Source organism: Dermacentor albipictus, chromosome 2 (genome assembly GCF_038994185.2).
Source record: "Dermacentor albipictus isolate Rhodes 1998 colony chromosome 2, USDA_Dalb.pri_finalv2, whole genome shotgun sequence".
NCBI classification, from domain to species: Eukaryota; Metazoa; Arthropoda; class Arachnida; order Ixodida; family Ixodidae; genus Dermacentor; species Dermacentor albipictus.
Window position 1 is genome coordinate 121,732,362 of NC_091822.1, and position 26,703 is coordinate 121,759,064.

Consider the following 26,703-nt stretch of genomic DNA (forward strand, 5'->3'; position numbering starts at 1 on the left):
CACAGTCACTCGGAGTCAGACTCGCCAAACCCTATTCAGCGCAGCTCAATCAGACTCAGACTAACCAAAATTCTACTCAGACTATTCACTCGAGCTCACACTCACCACAGTTATACTCAACCAGGCTCACTCAGAGATACACTCACCAGAATTTGAGTCATCTCGCATCAATCTGACTTGGACTCGCCCAAAAATCTCCTCAGCAGAGTTCATTTGCTTGAATCTGACTGAGGCAGGGACAGTCCTAAATTGTGCACAATGAAAACTTCACCTTAGGTTAGGCCACTTTTACAGTCAAACCTACTTTGGCACCCTCCCAAATGTTTCTGACCGGGGAAGCTGACTGCTTCTTAATGCACCTGCTGCCTTGCCCAAAAATTCACACTTAAAAATCCTAATGACATGCTCTGCGGTGGGCTTGAACCTCGGTCCCGGAGTTCAGTAGTCAATGCTCTAACCGTTAGGCTCCAATCGAACGTAAACTTCTATCCTGAAAATGCCATATAACTATTTAAATTGATCGCCTCAGGTTTCACTTGTGCGTAGCATGGGTAACCCACGTAGCACGGGTGTGACTCAGGCCCTGGGTGGCGCTGGCTAGCACTCCTAGGCCTAGATGTAGTACACATAAATACTCCAGATAGCGGACGGATTGACGGCCATTGCCGTAGCAACTCAAGAGTAATGCGGAAGTTGGGGCTCGTCTACCCCCAGCGGCAAGTTATCGAGGGTTGCAATGTGGGCTTGTTGGTAATCCATCTTCAAGGGGAGCATGGTAGCGGGTTCAAAGACGGGACAAGAGAAGACACAAAGGGACACACACAGCGCTAACTTCCCGAGGGTTGCAATGTGGGCTTGTTGGTAATGCATCTTCAAGGGGAGTAAGTTAGCGCTGTGTGGGTCCCTTTGTGTCTTCTCTTGTCCCGTCTTTGAATCGCGCTACCATATTCCCCTTGAAGAGGCAAGTTATCTTTTCGAACGCAATGATTTTTTCTTTTCTTCAATATTTCCCATGTTTCGGTTTCAAGCTCAGCTATTGCCCCTATGTTTTTCTTGGCTTTATTGCCTGTGGTCTTCATCGTCGTCGTCGTCGTCGTCATCGTCGTTGTCGTCATCGTCATCATCATCATCATCATCATCCTGGTTACGCCCACTGCAGGGCAAAAGCTTTTCCCATACTTCTCCAACTACTCCGGTCATGTACTAATTGTGGCCATGTTGTCCCTGCAAACTTCTTAATCTCGTCCGCCCAGCTAACTTTCTGCAGCCCCCTGCTACGCTTCCCTTCCCTTCGAATCTAGTCCGTAACCCTTAATTACCATCGGTTATCTTCCCTCCTCATTACATGTCCTGACCATGCCCATTTCTTTTTCTTGATTGCAACTAAGATGTCATTAACTCGCGTTTGTCCCCTTTCCTAATCTGCTTTTTTTCTTATCCCTTAAAGGGAAGCTGAAGAGTCTGTCGAATTCAATAAGACGCTCATATACGGATGCGGGAACCTTATAAACCATGTAGGTAAAATTTGTTTTTTTTTTCAATTAGGAGCGAGGTAATCGTCGGTTGAAACTGCGCTGCAGCTCCGCCCCCCGTCGAATGCAGTGCGCTGCGGCTGACGCTGACGATGCGAGCGGAGACCGGAAACCGCGGTGTTGTGACGTCAACTCTAGTGTTTCGTTCCTTCGCAGTGTCCGCGACCGTGCCTGACCGCGCTTGTTTCTGCGTGCGTGCCATCGTAATCTGCTTCGATCGACCCTGCGTTCCTTTGTTGGTGCGTCTGCGTGTATGCAGAGTGGTAGTCAACGTGCGTGGTAGTCAACGTGCGTGGTAGTCAGCGTGAGTGGTAATCAACGTAAGTGGCAGTCAAGGTGAGTGGTAGTCAACGTGGTAGTCAACAGATGAAGGTCACTACACGTTCTGCATGAACCGGGAAGCTTTTCACGCGTTTAAACTGTCGTTGTAGATTGCCGGCAGCTTTAGACAGCGCACAAAAGCCGACGATCCCATCCCCGCTTACGTTCCACGAGGAGGCATGCAGGAACACAACACTACAGTTGTTTGACCGGAAACGAGCTCACTAGATCGGCGAAAGATCGGCGAGATCACTAGATGACTTTGCAAAAAACATACTCACCAAAGAGCATTTCCAACAAGAGGAGATCCCAAGACTTTCTTCTCGTTCGCGTCGAAAGCACTGCTCGCACCAGCATCGTTTGCTTCTTCGAGAGGCCGGCTCTTCAAAATCGGCTCCTACATGTAGGGAGTAACGCCGAACTCCTCAGAAAAACGCAGTCTCTCTAAATTTTCCATTTCCGCCTCAGCAAAACAGCACCAAACTACCTGGCACCACGCTTCATGTGTAGCGGCAGCGGTCGGTTACTAGAGTTGACGTCACGTGGCGCCCGACCAATCACAGGCGGAAACGAGACGCGCGAGCTGGGCGTGTCCGCGGCTGCACTTTTCGTCGAAATAAAATATATTTGCGCTTTCTTTCGCTCAGTTTCGATACCATATTCAAATTCGGAGGGTTGAAAACCATTATCTACACATGTTCCCTCATTTTTTCTGGAAAACCTTTCAGCTTCCCTTTAACGTCAACGTAACACTGCTGCTGGAGCCAAGCAGCGTCACATGCTGTCGTTATCGGTGGCGGCTGGCTGTAAATGGAGAGACTGAGAAGAAAATCAGCGCTGTCGCTTGGTGTATCTAGGCGTGATTTCTAAGACGAGGGGCCAAGAACGGCACAGCGGGAAGGTGACGAAAAAAAAAGGAAAATAAGAAAGGACATAAGAGGGTGATGGCAGAAGGCGAGGTTAGGGGTACCTCGAGATAAGAGAACAAAAGTCATACGTGTCGTAGGTGGCGTGCGTGTGTGGTTTCAGAAGAGCCGGTCAGCTGGTCAGTATGCGAGTAACAAATAGACATGAATGGAAAGAAATATTTTAGTAGCCTAACGACGTAGCGTAGGACAATGTTAAAGGCGTTAAAATGGCGACAAGCAGTCTGGGGGCAATGGCGGCGCCGATGGAAGCTCTTTCAAAGGTTGTCCGTCTCTGTAGTTAAACGTAGGCGCCGTCATCGCGGTATACAAGAGTGGCGCGACCCTGCGTGGTCAGCTTTGCAAAATCTGGCGCCTTGGACTTTCAAATGTGCCCGTGAGAATATTTTGGAAAAAGAAAAACAAAGAAATGGAAAATAAATTAAGGAAGGAAAGAAGAGAGACAGATAGACAGAGGATGCAAGGAAAAGCAAGGAGGTTAACTATAGGTAGCACCGGCTGACTACCCTGCACGTGGGCAAGAAGTAGGGGGATAAAAAGAGACAGCGGAGGGGAAGAGAGAGAAACAACGACGATCGCAAACAAACTGCGTAAACTACGTAGCGGTAGGAGGCGGCCTTCTCGAAGTCTAGCGTGAAGCACCGTATATGACGCGGGAAACTTGGTAGCCCGAATAAGGCCTTTCGTCGCGGATGTTCTTTGGAAGGGGCGGCCTATAGCTTTCAGCTTTGAAGAAAAGAAAAAAAACGGTAGAACAAATAGAAGTGTGACAACAGAAAAAAGGGAGGGGGCATTTGTACGTGTGAAAAGCGGCTAATATGGTTTATATATGCGTAAAAGCATGGAAGAGACTGAGTTCTAGGGGAGAGGCTGGAAAGAGCTGGAAACGGAGGGACAGGTGAGATGAAGGAATAGAGGTTAGATGGTGGCATAACGCGTTTTGTTTCTTTGTTAATCATATGAGAGTTTAAGGTCTAAGTTACAGCTTTTAGCGATTCTAAATTGCCACGTGCCAAGTTGATATATACCCGTCGGGTGTAGGCATTTAAACGTGTGCATCGGGTAGGATTCTTCATATTTCGTCTTGCGAGGAGAACAGAAATTGCTTTATGGAATATAGAGCCTCAATCTATGGAATACAGGGTGCTTGTTGTTGAAGTGGCAGGCTACTGCTTTAGGTAAACTGTTTTGTATCTGTGCGTTCGCCGTTGAGTCGCGTGAATTTGTTATCTAGTCTCATCTATGTACTGTTACAAGCGGCATATCCTAGGCAGTAGACTACCAACGCTGTACTGTTTTCTGTAGTAGACTGAATCAGTTTGCATGTAGAGCACTTGGGGCGGCCACAGGGACGGTGTGCTAACTTCGTGTTTGTATTTAGTTTTGGATATACAAGAATGTTTTTGAAGTTAGTATCGTGTCAGTAGGCTTCTCTGGGTGGGTCGGGAGCGATGCTACGCTTCCGGTTGCTGGTGAGAATTCGGTAGGATTTATTGAGGATATTGCCCACGTTTCGCAGTGCGTTTGAGAATAGTTTGAAAAGGGGTGATCTTGTTTCTTGTGCCAGGGTTTCCGGATGTCGGCTCGCTCAAGTTTGGTTTAATAGGTGTATGCTTTTTGAAGGGCAGTGTTCGGGTTCTTGGTTTCTGTTTGATAGGGTTTCTTTAATGTAATCGAATTTATCTATATAGTTTTCAAGGCAAATGCGACACGCAGTCGTCTGACTTGACCTTTATTTGCTCTATTTTACCGTTAAAGATATGAGGAACCTTGTCTGAGTTTGCAACTTTTATACTCACGCTGTAGGATTACATCGTCTCGAAAATACTAGTCAAAAAGAGACGTTCTTTCGACACACACACTGAATTTAATTATCAGTACGTGCATAATGTAGGGCTATCGCCGCTAAATATGGGGGCGCCGCGTGCAAGATGGAAGATACTAATCGCGGACACAAGCTTCGCGACAGGCGGCGAGCGAAGCGAACTTGTTGGAGCCGATGAGGCAGCGGCGTGACTGGAGCGTCCGCCGGGAGGCGTTGACGCAGAGAGCGCCGCCAGCTGCCTGCATGTCCACGAAATATGGGTGCTTCAGTTCCTGAGGCAAGCAGGCCTCAGCTGGGGGCGGACGGGCACACTCCGGCTCCGTACGGAGCACGCAGCGCCGGCGGCACTCTGCCGAGCTGGGAAACACGCCGCCGCGAGCCATGGACAAGCAGGTGCCTTGCGGGAAAGTCCACGCGACGCACTTCGTGCCGTCGAAGTACCACGGCACGTCCAGCACGTCTTGTCTACGTAAAATGGGAAGGCAGAGGAATGAGGCGCACCTTATAGTAGTAGTAGTGTTTTAGTTAGATAGCATATGTTTATTTACCTTGTCGCAAGTTGTACTGCAAGCAATTTACACATATACGTACATATATGCAGATATGTAGATATACGTACAGATATGCAGGCATACGCACATTCCAATATCTTCCTGTTCTGGGGCTCTATAACGTAGAACTATTCCAATATGCTTTTGTTTCAATTTCCTGACGTTAAATTTGCGTAACCACCGACGCAAGCATCGGCGGCAACCCGCAGCGTTGCGTCAACAGCCCAATCAAACGTTCTCTTAGTTTATATCAGGTCACTTTTCTTTGCTTTCGAAACAAATAACACTGCCTAGATTGAGTGGTTTTTCGTTTCTAATTCGCTGGCAGGAGGCGTCGATTTCGCTCATGTGGAGAGCATTTCGATGGCACCAACCCAGCGCACTGTATATAAATAACCGTATGAAGAGGGTGCTGCCGGCGTCTGCGATTCGTCCACTTTCCCTTAGTTTGCTTGCGGGGGCTTGTCTAAAATCGCGGTGGCGTGCAAGGCATGTTTAAGAATGCCGCCAAAACGGATCCTTGGCAAGGAAGAGTTGGCAGTGTGAGGTCGTAAACGTGCCGAAAGTGCTGAAAAACATTACACGGCTACACAGAGATTTATTACAGGCAAATAAACCCATGCTCTCCAGAAGGTGCGAGTAACCAGCGCCTGAGCTACCAGCGGCAGCAATTTTTTATTACTTTAGGAGCGGAGCAACCTAGAGATAATCAGAAAAAAAAATGCTTTGTTCGGCATACCAGTTCATCTTTAACGCGTACACGTCACTTGGACGCGGTTTTGTGACGTCGCGCGACAGGCTGGTAAAGTGGTTGCAGCCCGATAACTTTTGACCAATAGCCGAAGGCTAATTGCGAAAAGGCGTCGAGTGAAATAACTCTTTCTTTTGTTCCGTCCAATGATGCATAATGAGTGTGCACGCATCATATCAAACAGGGAGCTATAGCGGTTTTCGTGACGTCGCTTGACAGACAGGCGAAGTGGAAATGGTCCAAAAATGTTTGACCAATCGCGGAGGGCTGATTGCAGAATTGGAATAGAAAAGTTTGGAATAGCTTTACGTTATAGCGCGCCTGCTTTGCTTCGCTGCGTTATAAGTTATACTGACATGCGAGGCGGGTTCGAACCATCCTGCTGCCGCAGTATCGACGGTGTACGTTGATGTATGCATGCATTTTTTTTTTTTTGGTGCTAGGAGCGGGATACACGCCCACACCACGCGCGGCGAAGGTTTTCAGAGACGCGACTGAAGCGCAGTGCATTCGGCTGCAAAAGCGACGAAGACAATTTCATGCGCTGTCACCAGCTGTACAATCGGCTTTGCAGCGGACCCCTGGTGTTGTTCTGGCTTGCGCTGTCGACATGTGCGTGGTGTGCGCAGAACATTTGCCTTCCTGCTGTGTGGTTCTGTACATCATCATCATCATCATCATCATATTCATCAGCCTATTTTATGTCCACTGAAGGACGTATGCATCTCGCCACGATCTCCAATTCCCCATGTCCTGCGCCAACCGATTCCAGCTACCGCCCTCGAATTTCCTCATTTCGTCACCCCACTTAATCTTGTGCCGTCCTCGACTGCGCTTCTCTTCGCTTCGCACACATTCTAAAGCCCTAATGGTCCACCGGTTATCTCACCTGCGCATTACATCACCTGCCCAGCTCCATTTTTCACTCTTGATGTCAATTAGAATATCGGTTACACCCGTTTGCTCTCTGATCCGAACCGTTCTTTTTCTGCCTCTTAACGTTATGCATTGCATTCTTCATTTCATCGCCTTCTTCACGGTCTTTAACTTGTTCTCAAGCTTCTTTGCCAATTTCCAAGTTTCTCTCCGATGTGTCAGCGCCGGTAAGATGCATTGAATGTACACTTTCCCGGTTAGATACATGCTACACCGTAAAACAAACAAAAATACTGTGGGGTTTTTCGTGCCAAAACCGGTACCTGATTGTGAGGCACCCCGTAGTGGGGGACTCCGGAATATTTCGAACCAGCTGAGTTTCTTTAACGTGCACATAAATGTAAGTACACTGGTACTTTCGTGTTTCGCCAACATCAAAATGCAGCCACCGTGGCCAGGATTTCATCCCGCGACCTCGTGCTTAGCAGCTCAACACCATAGCCAATTGGCACACACGGTGTGTGTATGGCCACACCGTAGTGCGGAGCGGACCGTAAACTTTAGGCTTCAAACACTGGCAGTTTTTTTTCTCCAGTATCATCTCGCGCACGAGAGAGGCGGTTCCTGAAACACAAATGATGAAGCTCCTACTCACGCCATCTTTCCGAGACGCTTGGGCGCTCTTATGGCCCGTTCAGACAGAAAAAGCTCCGGTCGGCAACAAGATCGGCTACGAAGAAATCTAGTTCGCGTGTTAGAAAAATCCTCGTCACGCCTATCCGTCCTGAGACCGAAAAGAACACCGCTTGTCGCAAGCCAATCAGAACGCGGGATTATGAGAGAACGGCTGCCATAGGGGTGAAAGCTGCTGCCGATTTTAAAGATCCAGTTAGCTATCTTGCAAATGGTGCAGGCATGGCCGACCACCTTGCAGGCGGTATTCATTTATTGGTATTGCAGGTATTCAGGTATATTTGCTGGTGCTTTATGCATTTGTGCCGCGCTTCGTCTGAAAAGAAGTCTCCAGGACAAGTGTACTGTGCAGGGTTGCCAGATTTGGCTACTTTGCGCCAAATTGGCTACTTTTTGAGGCTGTTGGCGGGGAAAAAATGCCTTGGCTACTTGGCTACTTTTTGGCTACTTTTGAAATAGCTTGATTATTGTAAAAATTAGATAGAAACTTGTGTAGCTCATATTATGCAGCAACATTAGCAAATATTTAGGCCTACCCGCAACAACGACACTTCAAATATTTTCAAGCTGGTCCATCATCATTGTCAATCTGACTCTGGCGCTTTCGTTTCATGCAAAGGGTTTCGCACTGGTGACGTCACAGCGTGTTCCATCTTCGCATTGACGTTCTGCGTCAGGCCTTCCACCTTCCACACATAGGGCTTCTTCGATTTTCGGAATTCTGGCAACCCGCTGGCAGCCGGACGTCAGCCAGCTAGTGCCGGTCCTGATGGGAAGGCAACGTGAGGTGGGATCCTAAGACAACCCGAAGCTGCCCGAAGTTTACAAAATCGAACACTTGGACAGCTGGTCACGGGATAAAGGTAAACATGCTACCAACATATCAGCGGTCGGTCTGGCCGGCACGCTCTCGGCGTAGTCGGTCAATATATGTGTTCCAACGAAAATATACAGCTGTATTCTGGAATACGATCACTTTTGCGAGATTTCGCGCAACTCGGCATCTAACTTCGCAGAGCGTAACAAACGGCCTGCGACGCGTCCGATGCCAAGATGAAAATCGCACGTAAATAATCGCGAAAGCGATCGCTCGAGGATGCCTTGAGCTTTGACCTTCTTCGAGAAATGTGCGCCAAGATTAACTCATTCACACTGTGATTCTGATTTGTGAGAATATTCTAGTAATATTACATGCTGATCAAAGCGTTCTTAGCTGTAGTCATTTATACACGTTTCATAATGATTTTTATACGTTCCTACATTTACTAAAAGCAACTTTAAGTGTTGGCTGTGATAATGTCTTCAGAGCTGCATAATAAATGAAAATGCAACGTTTTTCATAGCGTGGCTACTTTTTTGGCTACATTTCTCTATGTGGCCAATGTTGGCTACTTTTCTGGCTGCTTTTCGAGATTTTTTGGCTACTTTTCCCATTTTGGACCTGGCAACCCTGGTACTGTGTAGTACATGGACATTATTTGCATTAGGCCCATGAACCTGGGCCCACGAACCTAGCATAGCATTCAGATACCTGCGAATTAACCGTGTGTGTGTGTTTCCCATGTTGCTATGCTAGCCAAATAAGGCTCTCACTGTAAGTACGTAGCATTCTTTCTTCCCTGCACTGTTGCGTTGAAGATTATTCCATTGCTTAATCATTCCAGCCCGTTACAAAATTCATTGACCTGCGAATAAGAACGTGATATACCCTGTGCTGTCTACATGTAAGTATGGCACAGTGCAACTGGTGAGCACTAATGATGTCTCGCTCTACGTAGGGAATAGTCGGTACCAGCAGTACAGTCATATACGCGCTAGGACTGTTAGCACGATCAACCCTATGTCACTGGCGAGCGTACCGTCTTTGTTTACCTACAGTGCTAGTGTTTGCGATGCTAAAGCCGCACAGAACCAAACGTGATGCGAGTGTGTATATTTTTTTCTGATGTTTTTTTTTAAACAAGTCCAGTAAAACTAGAGTCCCAGGCACTGCGTGAAGCTTCTCAGCGACTGCAGTCACACTCTCTATACCGAGAAGGTATTGGTCTCGAGATGGAGGTAAGATTGCAAGTAGAGGTGCTTCTACAAGGAAATACCAAATGTAACGCTTGATGCTCACGGTGTCTACGCCCCATGCAAACGCGAGCATGGGTAGGTGCTGTTAGGCATTGATGAATGTCACATATATGGTCGCAGTGAACCATAGTAACCCCATTCGTTACCAGCTTATTGGCCATACTACCCGAGCACTTCCTCTCCAAACTTTTCCAAAGAAAGCTTACGTATGCTGTTCGTGCTATGCCTCCCTCTACTTGAAGTGTACGCGAGCATAGAGATAATACAGCCAACTTTAAAGGCAAAGCTCCCCGAAGCCCCCATGCACGGAAATCGCTAGACGGACAGGCGCAGGAATGTTGCTACTCTAGGCGGGTGGTCAGGCGCAGACGACGAGATGTGATTCAGACGAAACACGCGGTCAGCGCCATTGCCGAGTCTAGGGTCCCTCGGTATCGTGACGCTATCTAGTTTCATCATCATCATCATCAGCCTGGTTACGCCCACTGCAGGGCAAAGGCATCTCCCATACATTTGCAACTATCCTGGTAATGTACTGATTGTGGCCATGTTGTCCCTGCAAACTTAATCTCATCGGCCCACCTAACATTCTTCCGCCCGCTGCTACATTTCCCTTCCCTTGGAATCCAATCCGTAACCCTTAATGACCATCGGTTATCTTCCCTCCTCATTACATGTCCGGCCCATTCCCATTTCTTTTTCTTGATTTCAACTAAGATGCCATTTACCCGCGCTTGCTTCCTCGCCCAAACTGCTCTTTTCTTATCCCTTAACGTTACACCTATCATTATTCTTTCCATAGCTCGTTGCGCCGTCCTCAATTTAACCAGAACCCTTTTCGTAAGCCTCCAGGTTTGTGCCCCGTACGTGAGTACTCGTAATACACGGCTGTTAAACACTTTTCTCTTGAGGGATAATGAGAACCTGCTGTTCATGATCTGAGAATGCCTGCAAAACGCACCCCAACCCATTCTTATTCTTCAGATTATTTCAGACTCATGATCCGGATCCGCAGTCCTTACCTGTCCTAAGTAGATGTATTCCCTCACCACTTCCAGTGCCTCGCTACCTATAGTAAACTGCTGTTCTCTTCCGAGACTGTTAAACATTACTTTAGTTTTCTGCAGATTAATTTTTAGACCCACCCTTCTGCTTTGCCTCTCCAGGTCAATGAGCATGCATTGCAGTTGGTCCCCTGAGTTACTAAGCAAGGCAATGTCATCATCGAATAACAAGTTACTAAGGTATTCTCCAATAACTCTTATCCCCAATTCTTCCCAATACAGGTATCTCAGTACCTCCTGTAAACACGCTGTGAACAGCATTGGAGAGATCGTCTTTCCCTGCGTGACGCCTTTCTTTATTGGGATTTTGTTGCTTTCCTTGTGGAGGACTACGGTGGCTGTGGAGCCGCTATAGATATCTTTCAGTATTTTTACATACGGCTTGTATACACCGTGATTCCGTAATGCCTCCATGACTTATGAGGTTTCGACTGAATCAAACACTTTCTCTATCGCTATCTAGTTTAGGCGCCTTCAAATGTACCCTTTCACGTGCAGTAAGTTTTCCTCACTAATTTTATGAATAGCCATCGCATGTTCCTCAATAACATACGGAATGAACTTTGCACGTTGTCGATACGCACGTGCTACCTGTAAATGTTTTTTATTGCATCATATGTTGCCCATGTTTAGCGTTACAAAAATGAGAGGTATCAACATGGCAGCATCATTTGGTTCCAACTTTTTCGCCCTGCTTTTCCTCTAGAGTCCCTATATTACCTCTATGTACGAGAGTTCTCTCTAGTTCTCTCTAGTTCTCGAGAGTTCTCTCTAGTTCTCTCTAGTAAAAGGGATGACAGCTACACCCGGATTCTACGCCTAAGATGCTGCAATGCGATACCGTTATCAGTTACACCCACGCGTGGCTATTGCTGCACTACCTGCAGGATCGACCCCCTATTTGATATCAGCCTGGGTCTCCCGGATTTGTCGTGTAGAACTGTCCAGGACTGCCCGAGACGTTGCATGCGCAAAGCTCTAAAAGGATCGACATTTGGGTGAGTTGGTGCTGCTTGAACATGTTGAAGGGGCAGCGCAAGGCGGCGAAGACCGAAGGCGGGAACACACAGAACTGGGCTAAACTCACAACTAACATTATTGGAAGGCATACACAAACTTATGTACTACAATCCCTGGACACGTGCTCTCCCATCAATGCCGTCATTATTAGTGCGCTTTTTGGGTTCTATTTTCAGCACATTCGAAAGAGTTTTTTTACCAGATTTCTGAGAGTTTCCTAAATCAACTGGAGCGTTTCAGAGCGGCAGGTTTTCTGGAGGATGCTATCCGCATGACCGCACAGAAGCTTGTTAAGCGTGTAAAATTAGGACGCCCGCAAGAATGAATAATACAGAGCCTGCCGATAAGAAGAAAAAAAAATCGTTGTAATTCCATATGTACATAAGCTATCACGCAGTCTAAGGAATGTAGCATGCAGGTTTGATGTAAAGGTTCTTTTTTCTGCCCCTAAATAGACGATCAAAATTTGCCGTAATATAGGGTGTTGTCCCAGGCTGCCTCCAATCATTCTGGGAAAGGCTGCACGGTTAAGCACACGTCCTAGTCTGGGCACTGTAGAATGAGAGTTGTTTCCAAGCTTCCATTTTCCTGCGGTCACGTCTACATCGGCCAAACAAGTCGATGCCTGAGCATTAGAGTGTCTGAGCATAAGCGCGCATTAACGGGTAAGGCCTACTCACATGTAGCACGGCATTGCTCTGAGTATAGGTGCATTCCAATATATTGTTACGTAAGAAAACGCAGATGAAAAGCTATATACAAGTATATTACGCCACACTTGGCCAAGAGGCAACAGCCCGCGCTAGCCTCCAATCGTCGTCGTCGTCTTCTTACTGCTCGCCTCTTCGTCATTGGAAATATTATTCCGTATCACTACCCTCGGCGGCAAAAGCGCAGTGCTGGAGCGACTAAAGGCCGGACTCGGAAGCAGTGTAGCAGGCCTTGAGGCTACTGACGTGCACGACATCTCTAGATGCCAGAGTAGATCACAAGGTTGAGCTCACAGGAGCAATTTCGTACGTCACACGCGTCACCTGGAGCAACACGCGGTAGGGCCCTGTGTATCGCGAAAGGAGTTTTTCGGAAAGTCCGACGTGACGAGAGGGCGACAACAGGAGCACGAGTGCACCAGGCGAAAACTGTACGTCACGGCGGCGGGCATTGTACTGACACTGCTGAGTGGTTTGCGAGTCCGTTAGTAGAGCGCGGGCAAGCTGGCGTACATGGTCGGCGAGGGCGATGGCGTCGCGCGCATACTGGCTTGTGGAAATCGCAGCAGGAGGAAGTGCCGTGTCAAGGGGCAAGGTCGGTTCGCGGCCGTAGAGCAGATAAAATGGAGAAAATCCGGCGGCGTCGTGCCGGGAAGAATTATAAGCAAATGTGACGTAAGGAAGGGCAATGTCCCAGTTGTAGTGGTCCTTGGAAATGTACTTGGACAGCATATCGGTAAGAGTACGGTTTAACCGCTCTTTCAGGCCATTAGTTTGAGGATGGTATGAGGTAGTCAGCTTGTGTTGAGTGGAGCAGGAATGCACAATGTCGACGATAACTTTCGAGAGGAAGTTACGACCATGGTCAGTAAGCAGCTGTCGCGGGGCGCCATGAAGTAAGATAATGTCACGTGGGAGAAATTCCGCGACGTCAGTGGCGCAACTGGTAGGGAGAGCCCGCGTGATAGCGTATCGGGTGGCGTAATCAGTTGCGACGGCTACCCATTTGTTTCCAGAGGATGACGTGGGAAAGGGACCGAGGAGGTCTAATCCAACGCGAAAAAACAGTTCCACAGGGACGGTGATCGGCTGGAGATGACGGGCAGGTAGCACCTGAGGTGCGTTCGGACGCTGGCAGGTATCACAGGCAGCAACATAGCGTCGGACGGAGCGAGCGAGACCAGGCCAGTAGAAACGGCGGCGGACGCGGTCGTACGTGCGGGTTACCCCAAGATGTCCTGCAGTGGGTGCGTCATGCATCTCAGAGAGCACAGTCTGTCGTAGATGTTTTGGCACAACAAGAAGATCAGCTCCGGCAGGGAGGAAATTCCTTCGATACAGAATGCCACCGTGGAGGACATATCGGCGAACGGATGCGTCGGTAGGTGTAGAGCGCAGGCGCTCGATGAGTACTCGCAGCGATAGGTCTCGGTACTGCTCATCGGCGATGTTAGCGAAGGCAGACACAAAGAAAATGCCGTCGGCGGTACTACTGTTGGCGTCGTCAGGCTCGTCTACCGGGTAACGAGACAGGCAGTCAGCGTCCTTGTGTAGTCGGCCAGATTTGTAGGTGACAGTATACGAATATTCTTGGAGGCGTAACGCCAAGCGACCAAGTCTTCCTGTAGGATCTTTCAGTGAGCATAACCAGCACAGCGCGTGATGGTCTGTGACAAACGAAAAGGGTTGGCCATTTAAGAATGGGCGGAACTTCGCAACCGCACAAACTAGGGCCAGACACTCGTGCTCAGTGATGGAATAGTTGCGCTCGGAGGGTGAGAGAAGCCTGCTGGCGTAAGCGATAGCACGGTCCTTGCCGCGCTGTCGTTGTACCAGTACGGCGCCAATTTCGTGACCGCTGGCATCAGTACAGACTTCGGTAGGCGCAGAAGGATCGAAACGGGCCAGAACGGGAGGCGTTGTGAGAAGTTCCATTAGATGCGAGAATGCAGAGGCTTCGTTATCACCGCACTGGAAAGGGGCGTCTTTTTTCAAAAGCTCGGTTAGTGGTCGTGCTATTGCCGCGAAATTTTTCACGAAACTGCGGAAGTACGAACAAAGGCCGATGAAGCTGCGCACATCCTTGACACACTTCGGAACAGGGAAGCGCGTAACAGCATGGATCTTGCCTGGGTCCTGTTGCACTCCGTTCACGTCAACGAGGTGCCCCAGAACGGTAATCTGGCGATGGCTGAATTGGCACTTCGGTGCGTTAAGTTAAAGACCAGCTCGACGAAAAACGTCCAGGACTGCCGAGAGGCGCTCGAGGCGCGTAGCGTACGGTGAGGAGAATACTATAACGTCGTCCAAGTAGCACAGGCACGTGGACCATTTGAAACCGTCAAGAAGGGAGTCCATCATGCGTTCAAAAGTGGCAGGAGCGTTACACAGACCGAACGGCATCACTTTGAATTAATAAAGACCATCGGGTGTTACAGAAGCAGTCTTTTCGCGGTCGACGTCGTCCACGGCAATCTGCCAGTAGCCGGAGCGAAGGTCAATAGAGGAGAAGTAGCGAGCACCGTGGAGGCAGTCAAGGGCGTCATCAATCCGAGGCAAGGGATACACGTCCTTTTTAGTAACCTTGTTAAGGTGCCGATAATCCACGCAAAAGCTCCATGAGCCATCCTTGTTTTTTACCAGTACAATATGTGATGCCCATGGACTACATGATGGTTCTATGATGTTCTTGGCAAGCATTTTGCGAAATTCTGCGTGAATAACTTGACGCTCAGCCGGTGACACTTGATACGGGCGGTGATGAATAGGAGGGGCATCGCCGGTATTAATGCGAAGTTTAACAGCTTTAGTTTGGGCCAAACGACAATCGTTATAGTCAAAAATATCGTCGTAGGAAAACAGAACGTGGTAGAGCCCACGAGCGTGCTCGGATGGCATGTCGGGCGCAATCATTTTCTGTAAGTCGGCGAAGGTACAAGTTGCCGACTGCGATGGTAGAGGAGGATCGGCTGAATTTTCGTCTACTGCAATAGACGCTATTGAGTGATCCTCGAATGAGCAAAGCTGGGTCATAGACATCCCGCGTGGCAGCACTTGTGTCGTCAAGCCGAAATTCACCACTGGCAGGCAGACGCTATTCACCGTAATAGATAAAACGGTATGAGGCATTCGTACTGTGATCCCGTGTGTAAGTAGGACGTCTTGCATAGGAGCCGTGATGTAGCGACCGTCGGGCACTGGTGGTGATGACACGAAGTCAATGTAAATCAATGCCGACCGTGGCAAGCGAACGAAGTCGACGGAACTGAGGCGACTGGGGTGTGGTTCAGCGGGATCCAGAACAGGAAGGTCAAGGCGGAGAGTACTGGCGGAACAATCGATGAGAGCACAATGTGCGGAGAGGAAGTCTCAGCCGAGGATGATGTCGTGGCGACTGTGGGCGATGACTGTGAATAGCACGATTGTGGTGCGATCGGCGAAGGAGACATGGGCGGCACACATACCAATTACGGGGGCTGTTCAGCCATCGGCGACACGGACAACAGGCGTCGTGGCGGACGTGATTGTTTTCTTCAGGCGGTTACGAAGGTCAGCGCTCATTACCCACAAATGCGCCCCAGTGTCGATAAGTACCGATGCAGAAACACCGTCGACTAGCACGTCAAGAAGGTTCAGATGAGTGGGCAACGTCAGTAAAGGATTTGGCTGTGTATAGGAGAAATGCGGCGTCACCTCGAGTCGCTGCATCATCTAGTTTTCCGGCTGGAAGCGCCGTCCGAAGGGAGTCGGCGAAAAGTAGCGACGGGGCTGGGGAGAGCGAGATTGTCGTCGTTGGAGCGAAGGTGAACGAGACCAGGGGTGGTTTGGCGCAGGAGAACCAGTGGCGGCATTATCGGAACTTGCGGCATAGAGACGAGACGGGCCATCTGAGGGGCGAGAGTAGGCAGAATAAGCAGGCCGGGTCGGGGAAGTCCAGCGACTGTGACAGTGCCGAGAAATGTGCCCTATTCGACGACAGTGAAAACAAATGGGCTAGTCGTCAGCAGTGCGCCATGCCGATGGGTTGTGGAAACGTGGTGGGTGAGAAGATGCGGGACGGGGCGGAATTGAAGAAGCCGGGTGGGTATCAGGGCGATGGGCCGAGCAGATGGTGTGAAGACCCATGTTAGCGAACTCCTAGCGGACAACTGCCTGGATCAGGGAAACCGTGACTGCAGGTGCGTTGGTGGGGCTGGAGTCGAAGGCAGCCGGATAGATGGCCTCAATCTCACGCCGGACTATCCTGGTAATATCGGCAGTGTTGTTGGTACGAGGAGCGTCGGCAAAGGAAGATGTCGCTGGGGTGCTGGGCAAAAAGGCAGACTGCTGGTCGATACGTCTGCTTTTGGCGTGTTCCAGGCGGCGGCACTCTTTTATAACTGCATCTACCGTCGCCACGTTCTTGAAAACGAGCAAGTTGAAGGCGTCATCGGCAATGCCTTTGAGGATGTGGGAGACTTTGTCGGACTCAGTCATGTGTGCGTCAACCTTGCGGCACAGAGCCAAGACGTCCTGAATGTACGTGACATAGGGTTCTGTTGACGTCTGCACACGGCCGGAATGCGCGTTCTGCGCGGCAAGTTGGTGACCGTAGTGGTTGCCGAACAAGTCTCGGAGCTTTTGCATGAGCAAATCCCAACTGGTGAGCTCTACTTCGTGCATCCGAAACCAAACTCGAGGTGTGCCACCAAAATAAAAGACTACTTTGGCGAGCATGATAGTAGGGTCCCACCGGTTATTGCGGCTGACGTATTCGTGCAGGCTGTTCCAGTCCTCGACGTCTTCCCCATATTTGCCCGAGAATACGCCAGGATCAGGAGGACCAGGGAGAGTAATGTAGGTCGTCGAAGTGGCAGAAGGTGTCGGAGGCGTCTGAGTCGAGTTGTCATCGCCGGGAGCCATGAAGGGAGGCTCGACGTACCGTCCGCTGCGAAGCTCCGTGACGAGGTACGGCGATCGATACCCCGCACATCCACCAGATATGTTACGCAGACGCAGACGCAGATGAAAAGCTATATACAAGTATATTACGCCGCACTTGGCCATGAGGCAACGGCCCGCGCTAGCCTCCAATCGTCGGCGTCGTCTTCTTACTGCTCGCCTCTTCGTCATTGAAAATACTCTTCCATAGCATATGAAGACACCACGATACTTCCCGCGCATAGAAATCAGACTACGAGGGAGATTACTGAGGCCTACTATATCAGAAAAAAACGGATCACGTTGTGTAAGCACGCCATTATTAAGTTTGTATGATAATGAATTAGAAATTTTAAACCACCTCACAGTGTAGCATTAGATTACAGGGTTTTGAGTTGTTGCCTGCGCACTGAGAACACCATCGGTGGGAGAGCACGTGGCTATGGGTCGTAGTACACAAGTTTGCGTATGCCTTCGAATAAAGTTGCTTGTGAGTTCAGCGCCTTGGCTGTGTGTTCCTGTCTTCCGTCTTTGTCACTTTGCGCTGCTCGTTTACAAAAAGAAACCGCAAAGCTAAAAGGCTGAAAGCACCGTCTCGGGTAGCTTCCGCCGTTGACAGGTACGCGTAATCGAAGAGGCACAATAAAACGTTTGTGAGGACACGCATCGTGTCCCGGTTCCAGTATGTTCTCGCCAAGTCATCGCAGTAGATTACACAGACATCGGGATCGACCAAGTTCATATGGCGAGACAGCAAACGGCGACACGCCAAGTCCCGTAGAGTATAGGGAAGGAGAGATTTGCTTCAAAAGCTTGTTAGATACGCACACAAAGAAGACGCGGTATACTGGCAATGAGCCTCCAGCTCACCGGTCACAGGGAAAGAACAGCGCGCTTTCGTAGCAGCGGTCCGACACGCGGTGGCCGTTGACGCAGCTGGTGAGGCAGTTCTCGAGGCTTGAAAACCGGTTGGAACCGCGGTTGCACAGGTGCACGGTGTCCGTGGCCGCCGGGACGCAGGCTCGATGGTCGGCACTGTAGTAGAACTCCGGCTTTTCCCGCGCGCAGTACGTGTACACGTGACGGCTGCACAACTCGTCAGTGGCGGCCTGCGACGCGGAGCCCATAGCCTGTTAATCATCAGCGCCCATGCCCACGAAGTGTCATCGTATGACACAGCTCAAGACCGTAAAACTGAAAGTCTCCAAGCGTGCGTGTAGTGGAACATTCAGCTTTATGGTCATCTTTCTAGACATAATATTTAGCATCGCGGACCTTCACGCACCGAGCTCATATTCGCACGACAGCTCCACCCTGGCATTGTGAATGTTAGTTTTCCTACTGAAACGCTAAGCAGAGCAGAGCTCGTGCCGCGTGGTTATTTTTAAAATCAGCAGTTTATTTTTCCGCTGCTGGGCCTAGAAAGAATAGGGCGAGTCTGGAAAACGTTTTGATTTTCATTTAACATATAGCGAGATAGCACTAGTTCGTGAGGCGATAGAATCAGTAGTGTTAATGATGCCTCGGTGATGAGAGCACCCTAAAAGCCTAATTCTGCACTGAATCATTATCTTGATTATAGACTCTAGAATGGTGGGCGATGCTGGTATGCTGAAAGGCTGGAACCTCAGTAATGTCTATCGCGCTATTGCGTCAGGCCTCACGCAAAGCTGCAGCTCTAAGATATATAATTTTGGAAGCTGCAACTTTGTAAATCTTTATTCCCGCTTCGGAGACCCGCTTCATTTAACTTCATGGAAGGTCAATGCGCAAGTAGTCAGCCAGTCCCTCTTTCCAGCTGTTTTCTTTTATACTTTTGCGGAGATGCGTTTGTGACATGGTGATTTCCACAGACTTCTCTATACCACACGTGAAATGCGAAGGTTGTGGGACCGTTCACCACCAGCGGCAAGTTGTTTTTTCGTCCACTTTTATTCCCATTATTTATTGTTTCTTTATTTCATTCATTGAGCGTAATAATTTCCCCTGTGTTGTCCTTGGTGTGAATGTTTGTTGGCTTCTTATGACATGAATATATATATAAATCTGATCAGCGGGCCAAGCAGGCCAAGTGCATCGGCTTTCGTACATCAGTCGTCGAATGTTCCAGAGCCATCGCTGGGACGCCCATGCCTTCTACAAAGTTCTACACCATTCGCGTCGCGCGTACATGCAATCAGATTACACAAGGCGCAGTGACAGACAGCGGCAGGAACCACCGATAACATTTCAGAAACTTCGGATACACGCAGGCGCGTCCTGCGCTGCGCGATAACATTTGTTAGGTGGTGAAACCTGGCCACCCGATAAAGATAAACAAGTACACGTGTCAATACCCCCCTCCTCCCCCTCTTGAAGAGCATCGACCCGATGCTGCAAACAAACAAAAGCAATAAACAAAACCACCTGTAGCAAAAGAAGGACCAAAATATGGAAGTTTGTCGGCGTGCGTAAAAGTGTTAAAGACGTACCACGTGGGCCGCTTCAGATCGTGCGCGGCGCCGCTGCGAACGCGAAATGCCGTCTGGACGACTTCATAGTACAGTGCGCCAGTACGTCGGATGACCTTGTACGGTTCGAAATAGTGTCGGAATAGTTTCTCACTGAGGGCTCGTCGGTGGTGGTGGTAGAAACATTTTGTTCAAGAAGTTAATGAGAGAGTTCCTATCGGGGTCAAAACCCAAAGACGGTCGCCTGGCTGTTATTCGACGTAGCGTCGTCGGAGGTTGTAGTGTCGGCTGTGGGTACGCCGCTGGTTCTTGATCCGTAAGCGGGCGAGCTATCGGGCCTCTTCGGCACGCTGGAGATAGGCAGCGACGTCAACATTCTCTTCGTCGGTGACGAGCGGCAGCATGGCGTCGAGCGTTGTCGTCGGGTTTCTGCCGTAAATCAGCTTAAACTGCGTGATTTGTGTTGTTTTCTTGCACCGCCGTGCTGTACACTCTTACACTCTTAAAACGGTTGCACCCTTTGGGCTGTATATTTGTCCCACAACAATAAACGTCATCTGTCTTGCCCGAGTTTCCTTTCTTGAAAGCTCGGCGCTCGCTACTTTCCTTTCGAGAAGCTGCGTCACACTGATAACGCGCATGCCGTTCGTGACTGGGAAGTACCGGGCTCGCAGCTTTAAAGAAAGGAAACGTGGCCAAGACAGATGACGATTATTGTTGTGGAACAAGATACGCCCCAAAGGGTATAAATTTTTCTAAGAGTGCACTCTTAGAAAAATTTACACCCTTTGGAGTTGTCACCAACTCTAAAAAATGTCACCCGTTAAAGTCCGTCTTTCCTCTGGACTAGCACGGCACCGAGGCCTGGGCTACTCGCGTCAACGTGAATTTCGGTATCGGCGGCCTCGTTGAAGTTCGGAGGATCTTAGTCAGTTCGACGAACAGCAAGCGCACCTCCATCAGCTGCTGCTTTTAGTTTTCCATATATGGGCTGGAACACCGGCCCCGGGCTGGGCCAGTTTGTGGTCGTTGTTGCGGCGACAGGTAGGGGCCTGGTGACGGTGAACGAGACGGTAGTGGCGAGTTAGTCGGCGATATCGCCCGTTCATTCACTAAGCTGTGGGTGCGGCACCTTAACGGCGAACCCTCGGAGTCCCATCTCCTTGTATGGGCATCGGCGGTAGATGTGCCCGGCTTCTCCGCAGTGATAGCAAAGCGGACAATGGTCGGGGGCACGCCAAACGTCAGTCTTGCTTGGACTGCTGCGTGGGGCGATGGGTTGGCGGGCTGGCGGCGGAGGTGGTGGTGAAGGACGGGACTGTGTCGTCACTGGGTGCTGCCGTGGGAGAGGAGAGGGAACATGACGGCACGCTACAGCGGCGTACGTCATCGCTTGCCGCTGAGGCTGCGGTGATTCAGGGGTTTTTCCGAATTGTTGTTCGAGCTCCTCACGTACGACGCCGGCAATCGAAGCCACCTGAAGCTCTGATGAAGGGAACAGCTTCTGTAGCTGCTCCCGCACGACCGCTCGGATAGTCTCGCGCAAGTTGTCGGTGGCCAGTGACAGAACTCCGGCGTAGTTTGTTGAGTTCGTGCGTCGGTTGAATTACCGGTTCCGCATTTCCAGTGTCTTCTCGATGCTTGTGACCTCGCGAAGAAACTCATCCACGGTCTTCGGTAGGCTTCGTACAATTCCGGCGAAAAGCTCCCCCTTCACACCACGCATGAGTAGGCGGACTTTCTCCTCCACGGACATTCCCGGGTCGGCGTGGCGGAATAGACGGCTCATTTCATCCGTGAAGATCGCGGTGGCATCGTTAGGCAGCTGCACTCAGGATTCTAGTAATGCTTGTGCTCATTCTCGGCGCATGACGCTTGTGAATGTCTGCAGGAAGCCGCTTCGGAACAGGTCCCACGTAGTTAAGGCGGCTTCTCGGTTTTCGAACCACGTCCTACCGGCGCCTTCCAAAGCGAAAAAAAAAAACATGTCGAAGTTTGTCGTCGCTGTTCCAGTTGGTAAATGCAATGACCCCCTCATAACTCTCAAGCCAGGTTTCCGGGCCCTCGAATGTTGAAGCGCGGAACGTCGGAGGGTTCCTGGGCTGCTGCCGCACGATGGGAAACGCTCGGGCTGCCATTGATTGGGGTTGACGAAGCGACGATCATCCTGGTCGTCTCAGGCAAGAGTCCGTGTTTCGGGGGCAGACTTTGCAGCCTGCGGCTACCTCTGTAGTTCTTGGCGAAGTTGGTGTTGTCTTCCGCATTCGGGCTTGGGTCACAGCTTTGTGGGGGCTACCGGTACATGAACGCAAAGCACCTCCACAGTTTGGGTGGATGTGTCATTTTCCCTTTATTGAAGAAAAAGAGAACAAAGTCGACGTCGAATCGTCAATCCACATGTCAAGCGGATAAAAATGTACCACAGGACTGGATGCTTGTAGCAGTAGGTTGGTAAAGCAAGAAATGTAGCAAATTCATGGTTTACGAGAGAGCTTAGCAAAGCAGGTGTGTACCCAAGCTTTGCACACAAGTACACAAGGTGTGTGTACACACACACACACACACACACACACACACACACACACACACACACACACACACACATATACATATATATATATATATATATATATATATATATATATATATATATATATATATATATATATATATATATATATATACGAGCAGCAAGTGAAATGAGGGGCCCGATTTTCTACTGATCATACCATAAGGAGCCAACAAAAAAAGACACCACGGACAAAATAGGGGAAATTACATGTACTTAATCATACAATTAAAGAAAGGGCAATATAATGGAAACTAAAGTAGATGAAAGTGCGTAATGCAAGGAGTGGGTTCCTATCGCACCTGTGGCCAGTTGTTTTCTCATCCATCTTGATTTCGACTAATTTACAATTTCTTTAATTCAATTATTAGGTATCAGTAATTTCCCTTTCGTTGTCTGGTTTCTTTGTTGGCTTCTTATGATATGATTAATAACAAATCTGGCCCCTGTGCTCACTGTCTTCTTGTTCATTGCATCGTTCATTGCATCGTTCATTGCATGAACTGCCGTCACCCAAATAGGTGACGTGCTCGTGACGCCTGCGTCAGAAAGAATGTTCCAATGGTTCTGAGTGGTGGCGCTGGCTAACACTCCCAGGGTTAGTTCTAGTAGCGAGACATAAGTACCCCAGAAAGTGGATGGGAAAACGGCCCCGCGATAGCTCAACCGGTAAGAGCATCGCATGCGTAATGCGAAGGTGGGTTCGTATTCCCCCTGAGGCTAGTTCTCCTTTCAGCCCCTCTTTTTCCATTTATTTATCCATTATTTAATTCAGTTAGTAAGTACAAGTAATTTCTTCCATATGGTCCTTGGTGTCTGTTGGCTCCTTACGATATCAGTAATATACGCATGCATGCACGGCGTCCTACGCTATTCGGAAGTGAAATTCTGCTGCGAAGAAAAAATTACCTCTACGAGAAGCAACGCAGCCCTATTAGGGTGCGACTGGACGTGCCAAATGTTTTAGTGGCACGGCCATTAGGTGACACTTGTTTCTTGTGCAGCACTTCTTGTTCACCTCGTGACATGACCGGGGACGAAATTCAAAATAAATCACAAAAAATTAAAGGTACAATACAACGTTCACGGCTTCCATTATAGATACGAGTATAGAAGAGCATAAGTTTAATTACAAGTTGAGCTACTGAAGTGCCTGAAATAATTAAAGTTAATTAGAAATCTCTGATTACCGCACACCAAAGCACAGAATCGTAGGCTTTAGAGACAGCCACATGAGCACGACTTCTGCGAAATTCATGGAAACCCGGCAGTAGAAAGCAGCAGTAATGACGTCACTCATGACTTCACGCAAAAAAAAGCTGGCATGATAGAAAACGCCTGGCATGCTTCCCAGCAGAGCGGATGTGACGGCCTCTCCCCTCCCGGCGCTCACCTGCTCGCTCGCTTGCTCGAAACAGCTGCCTGCGCGCGCTCGTTACGTGATCTGACGTTACCACCGGAGACGGCGCGTATGGCGCGCTTCATGCGCCACTCGTTAGGGGGCTTCGCCCCGCCCGATGGTATGCGCTGCACTTCCTCCTTGCCCTCCCTCACTCCTCGCCCGTATATCGCGCCAGGGGAAAGACGTTCGCTTGTTTACCCTAAAGAACACCGAGGCCGAGGTGCGAGTGCCTCTAAGCGACACATAAGTCAAAGATTAGTGTCGCCTATCTTCTTTATTTGGGAAACGTCTTTGCTGCCCCGATATGCAAAGTTCGAAAAAAGTTCATATATTTTGCTACACACTACGTGTGTATTCGAGCTCGCTCTAACGAGAAGTGGTTATTCGTGCTCAAAGGTTCTGCGCATAAATAAAATTATCAAATCTGATCATTCCAAGCAGTTTGTTGGCGAAATAAAGCAGGAAAAAACAATTCTTTAGCTCAAGACGGAGTTATGAAGTGAGTGAGACGAATTTTCCTTCAGAAAGTAGGCAATACTTAACCATACTCCGTGAGAAGCTAGTCTAGAGCTGCAAAGGAAGATTACTATCATACAATGTGCTTTTTAGTCCAAGCTCATTTTTTGTTCGGGTAAGTACAGCGGGTCGCGCCTGTTCACGTGGTTAGCCTACAACAAAGCGGGCATAACTCGCAAAAGAAATCGCCATATTCAAGTGGGTGACTATGGTGATTCACTAATTAAGTGTAAATTTATTCACAATATGAGACATAGAAACCATGCCTGCTGAGCAGAAATATGAACACCGTTGAACCAGCTACAAGACATTCGTCATTAAGGTGTTTCTCAATACATTGGCGTACAAATAACGCGCTCCCAAATGTCGTTCTCTATGTTCGAGGTAATCCTAACTTGAAAGCCAGATCAATTTTAGATAACTTCTGGATAGGCATCTCAAATGGGCATGCTAGTCCTTGCAGTAGGCGCTCTAAAGCACAAAAGTAAAACTTTATTTCATAAACGTGTTGATTAACTACCTCGACATGGCACTTTCCTCGGCAGACAATTTACACCTTTGTGTTAGAAATTCTACAAAAAGGCTAGCTCGAGCAGGCAACTAAAAAGAAGGGGGATTGACATCGCGCATTGGTAGCCCAAACGGCCTCTGCCTTCACATCTTTCAAAATTCTGATGGCTCTTTTATAGGGAAGTAATGCGCTATGCTTGCTAGAGAAGTGCTAAAACATTACAGGTGTACGAATACTCGCAACTTTCGAATAACAAATCGAATGCTGCCCTATTCGAATAATTCTTCAAATCGAATAGTCCCTATAAAGAGATGCGAATAGTTTCCGAATAAGTTTCGAATATTTCAAATCATCAATCACGCGCAATGAAGCATACAATTGCCGCAAAAGTAAGTAATTGATTTATCCCTGCGGCCACAGTAAACATAAGACACCGGAAGTTTGATAGTAGCACGCTACGTGGCTCAGGAAGCACGGCTTCTTTCTCTAAACCTTTACCATTCGCATCCATCACAGAGCCCACACTATTGGAATGAGCACCACAGTTGATCACAATGCTACATCTATGATTTCTGTAAACAACGCTTCCCAACGTGCAATGTGACAGCAAAAAGCTTGCTAGCGTTGTGAGTATTCTACTATGGGAAAATCGTTTTTATTATTGTTGAGAAAAGGTGTTCCATACGCGAAATCTATTCGAAAAGCATTTCGATTCTATTCAATGAAGACTGCAAAATTACTAATGGCACGCCTCTAACTAACTGTGACAACAGCTGTTCATTATTTTATAGCTATTCGAAAAGTAATGAATATTGCACTCGATTAGCTTCTGCCGCTATTCGATTCGTATTTGACTTATTCTCGAAAATCGCTGTTCGCACACCGCTAAAAAGAATTATCGCATAAGGAGAATGAACTTACGCGTCGCGGTTGTAAATCGTCCTTGTCCCAAGTGGTGGTCAATGCGGTCGCAGGCGTCGTCGTCTCGGGGGTCGTCTTCCCAGTCGTCAGCCGTGGTGGAGCTGTCCCTTCGTTCGCCGCTCTGCCCGCCACATGGATCCGCGCGTGATTGCGTACCGTCGTTTTCCTGTTGCCGAGTTCGCCGATGTCCGGATGCACAATGCTCGGTTCAATAAGGCGCTCGTCTACTGTGTTCGGCGCCACGTCCAGCCGCCGCTCCCCGTCGTCCTCCTCAACGTGCGGGCTGATGTCGTGCGGCGACAGCGAACTGTGGATGACGAGAAGGGCGATGCCCAAGAGGAGCCCCATGAAAGCAACGCCGTGGACGAGTCTCCGGGTTCGCGAGTTCGAGGGCTCCGCCTCAGCTCCGGGCTCCAGCAACTGCTCGCAAAGGGGCTCGGCGCTGCCTTCGTAGTGGTAACTGGCATAGCTGCGATCGGGTGCTGCAGCTGCTGCCGGCCACGAGGCCACAGCCAGGAAACGCGAATCGCGTGGCGGTCCGGCCCACGCCGGCGGAGGTCTCCATTCCCTGCGAAGAGGCTGGGTTGGGGAAGGTATGAAGCCGGAACGCTCTGCTCCGCGAAAACGCTCGGCATCCTCTCGAATGGCCTCCATTCTCGTCTAATAAAATGGCGTTAACCACAGGCGGTTACGAACAGCGTGAGGCACGGGGGCGCGCGATGTTGATGCTTCTTTGTCCTCGCTTCAATGTGGCGCGCGGCTCTGAATCCCCAAGTATTTTCCACTGGGTTACCACAGTGGTGAGCGCTAAGCCGCGGAATGTACACATCTGAATTGTGCAGGCTTGTCTGGACTACAAGATACAAGAACTGTGCTTTCTGAAGCGCCGGAACGAAAGCCTTCCATGCAATACAAATGTCATATATGGTGGCATTGTGAAGATATAAAGTCATACGAGGTGAAAATGACGACTCCGTTATACGGGAACGCAGTCACACAAAGTAATCAGGATTGTTCTTGCGTGTTTTTTAGTGCTAATCATCTATAGCTCAATCTATTTATTTACGTT

The 26,703-nt window shown here is 49.1% G+C and overlaps 1 protein-coding gene across 1 annotated transcript; it reads right to left on the bottom strand.

Moving 5' to 3' along the window:
* Positions 1-4,535: 4,535 nt before the first annotated feature.
* Positions 4,536-26,353, bottom strand: LOC135914711 (uncharacterized). The gene is made up of 3 exons (XM_070533036.1): positions 25,635-26,353; positions 18,136-18,374; positions 4,536-5,069 (listed from the first exon to the last, which is right to left on the bottom strand). Exons 1-3 carry the CDS (start codon positions 26,286-26,288, stop codon positions 4,721-4,723), a joined length of 1,242 nt encoding a protein of 413 aa, XP_070389137.1. The 5' UTR covers positions 26,289-26,353; the 3' UTR covers positions 4,536-4,720.
* Positions 26,354-26,703: the final 350 nt, after the last annotated feature.

Excerpts from the sequence above, each read along its gene's own strand:
- LOC135914711 (XM_070533036.1), bottom strand. The coding sequence starts at position 26,288 with ATGGAGGCCATTCGAGAGGATGCCGAGCGTTTTCGCGGAGCAGAGCGT. Across the intron at positions 18,375-25,634 it reads ACGATTTACAACCGCGACGC|GCCGCCACTGACGAGTTGTG; the intron begins GTAAGTTCATTC and ends TCCGCGTCGCAG. Across the intron at positions 5,070-18,135 it reads CTGTTCTTTCCCTGTGACCG|ACAAGACGTGCTGGACGTGC; the intron begins GTGAGCTGGAGG and ends CATTTTACGTAG.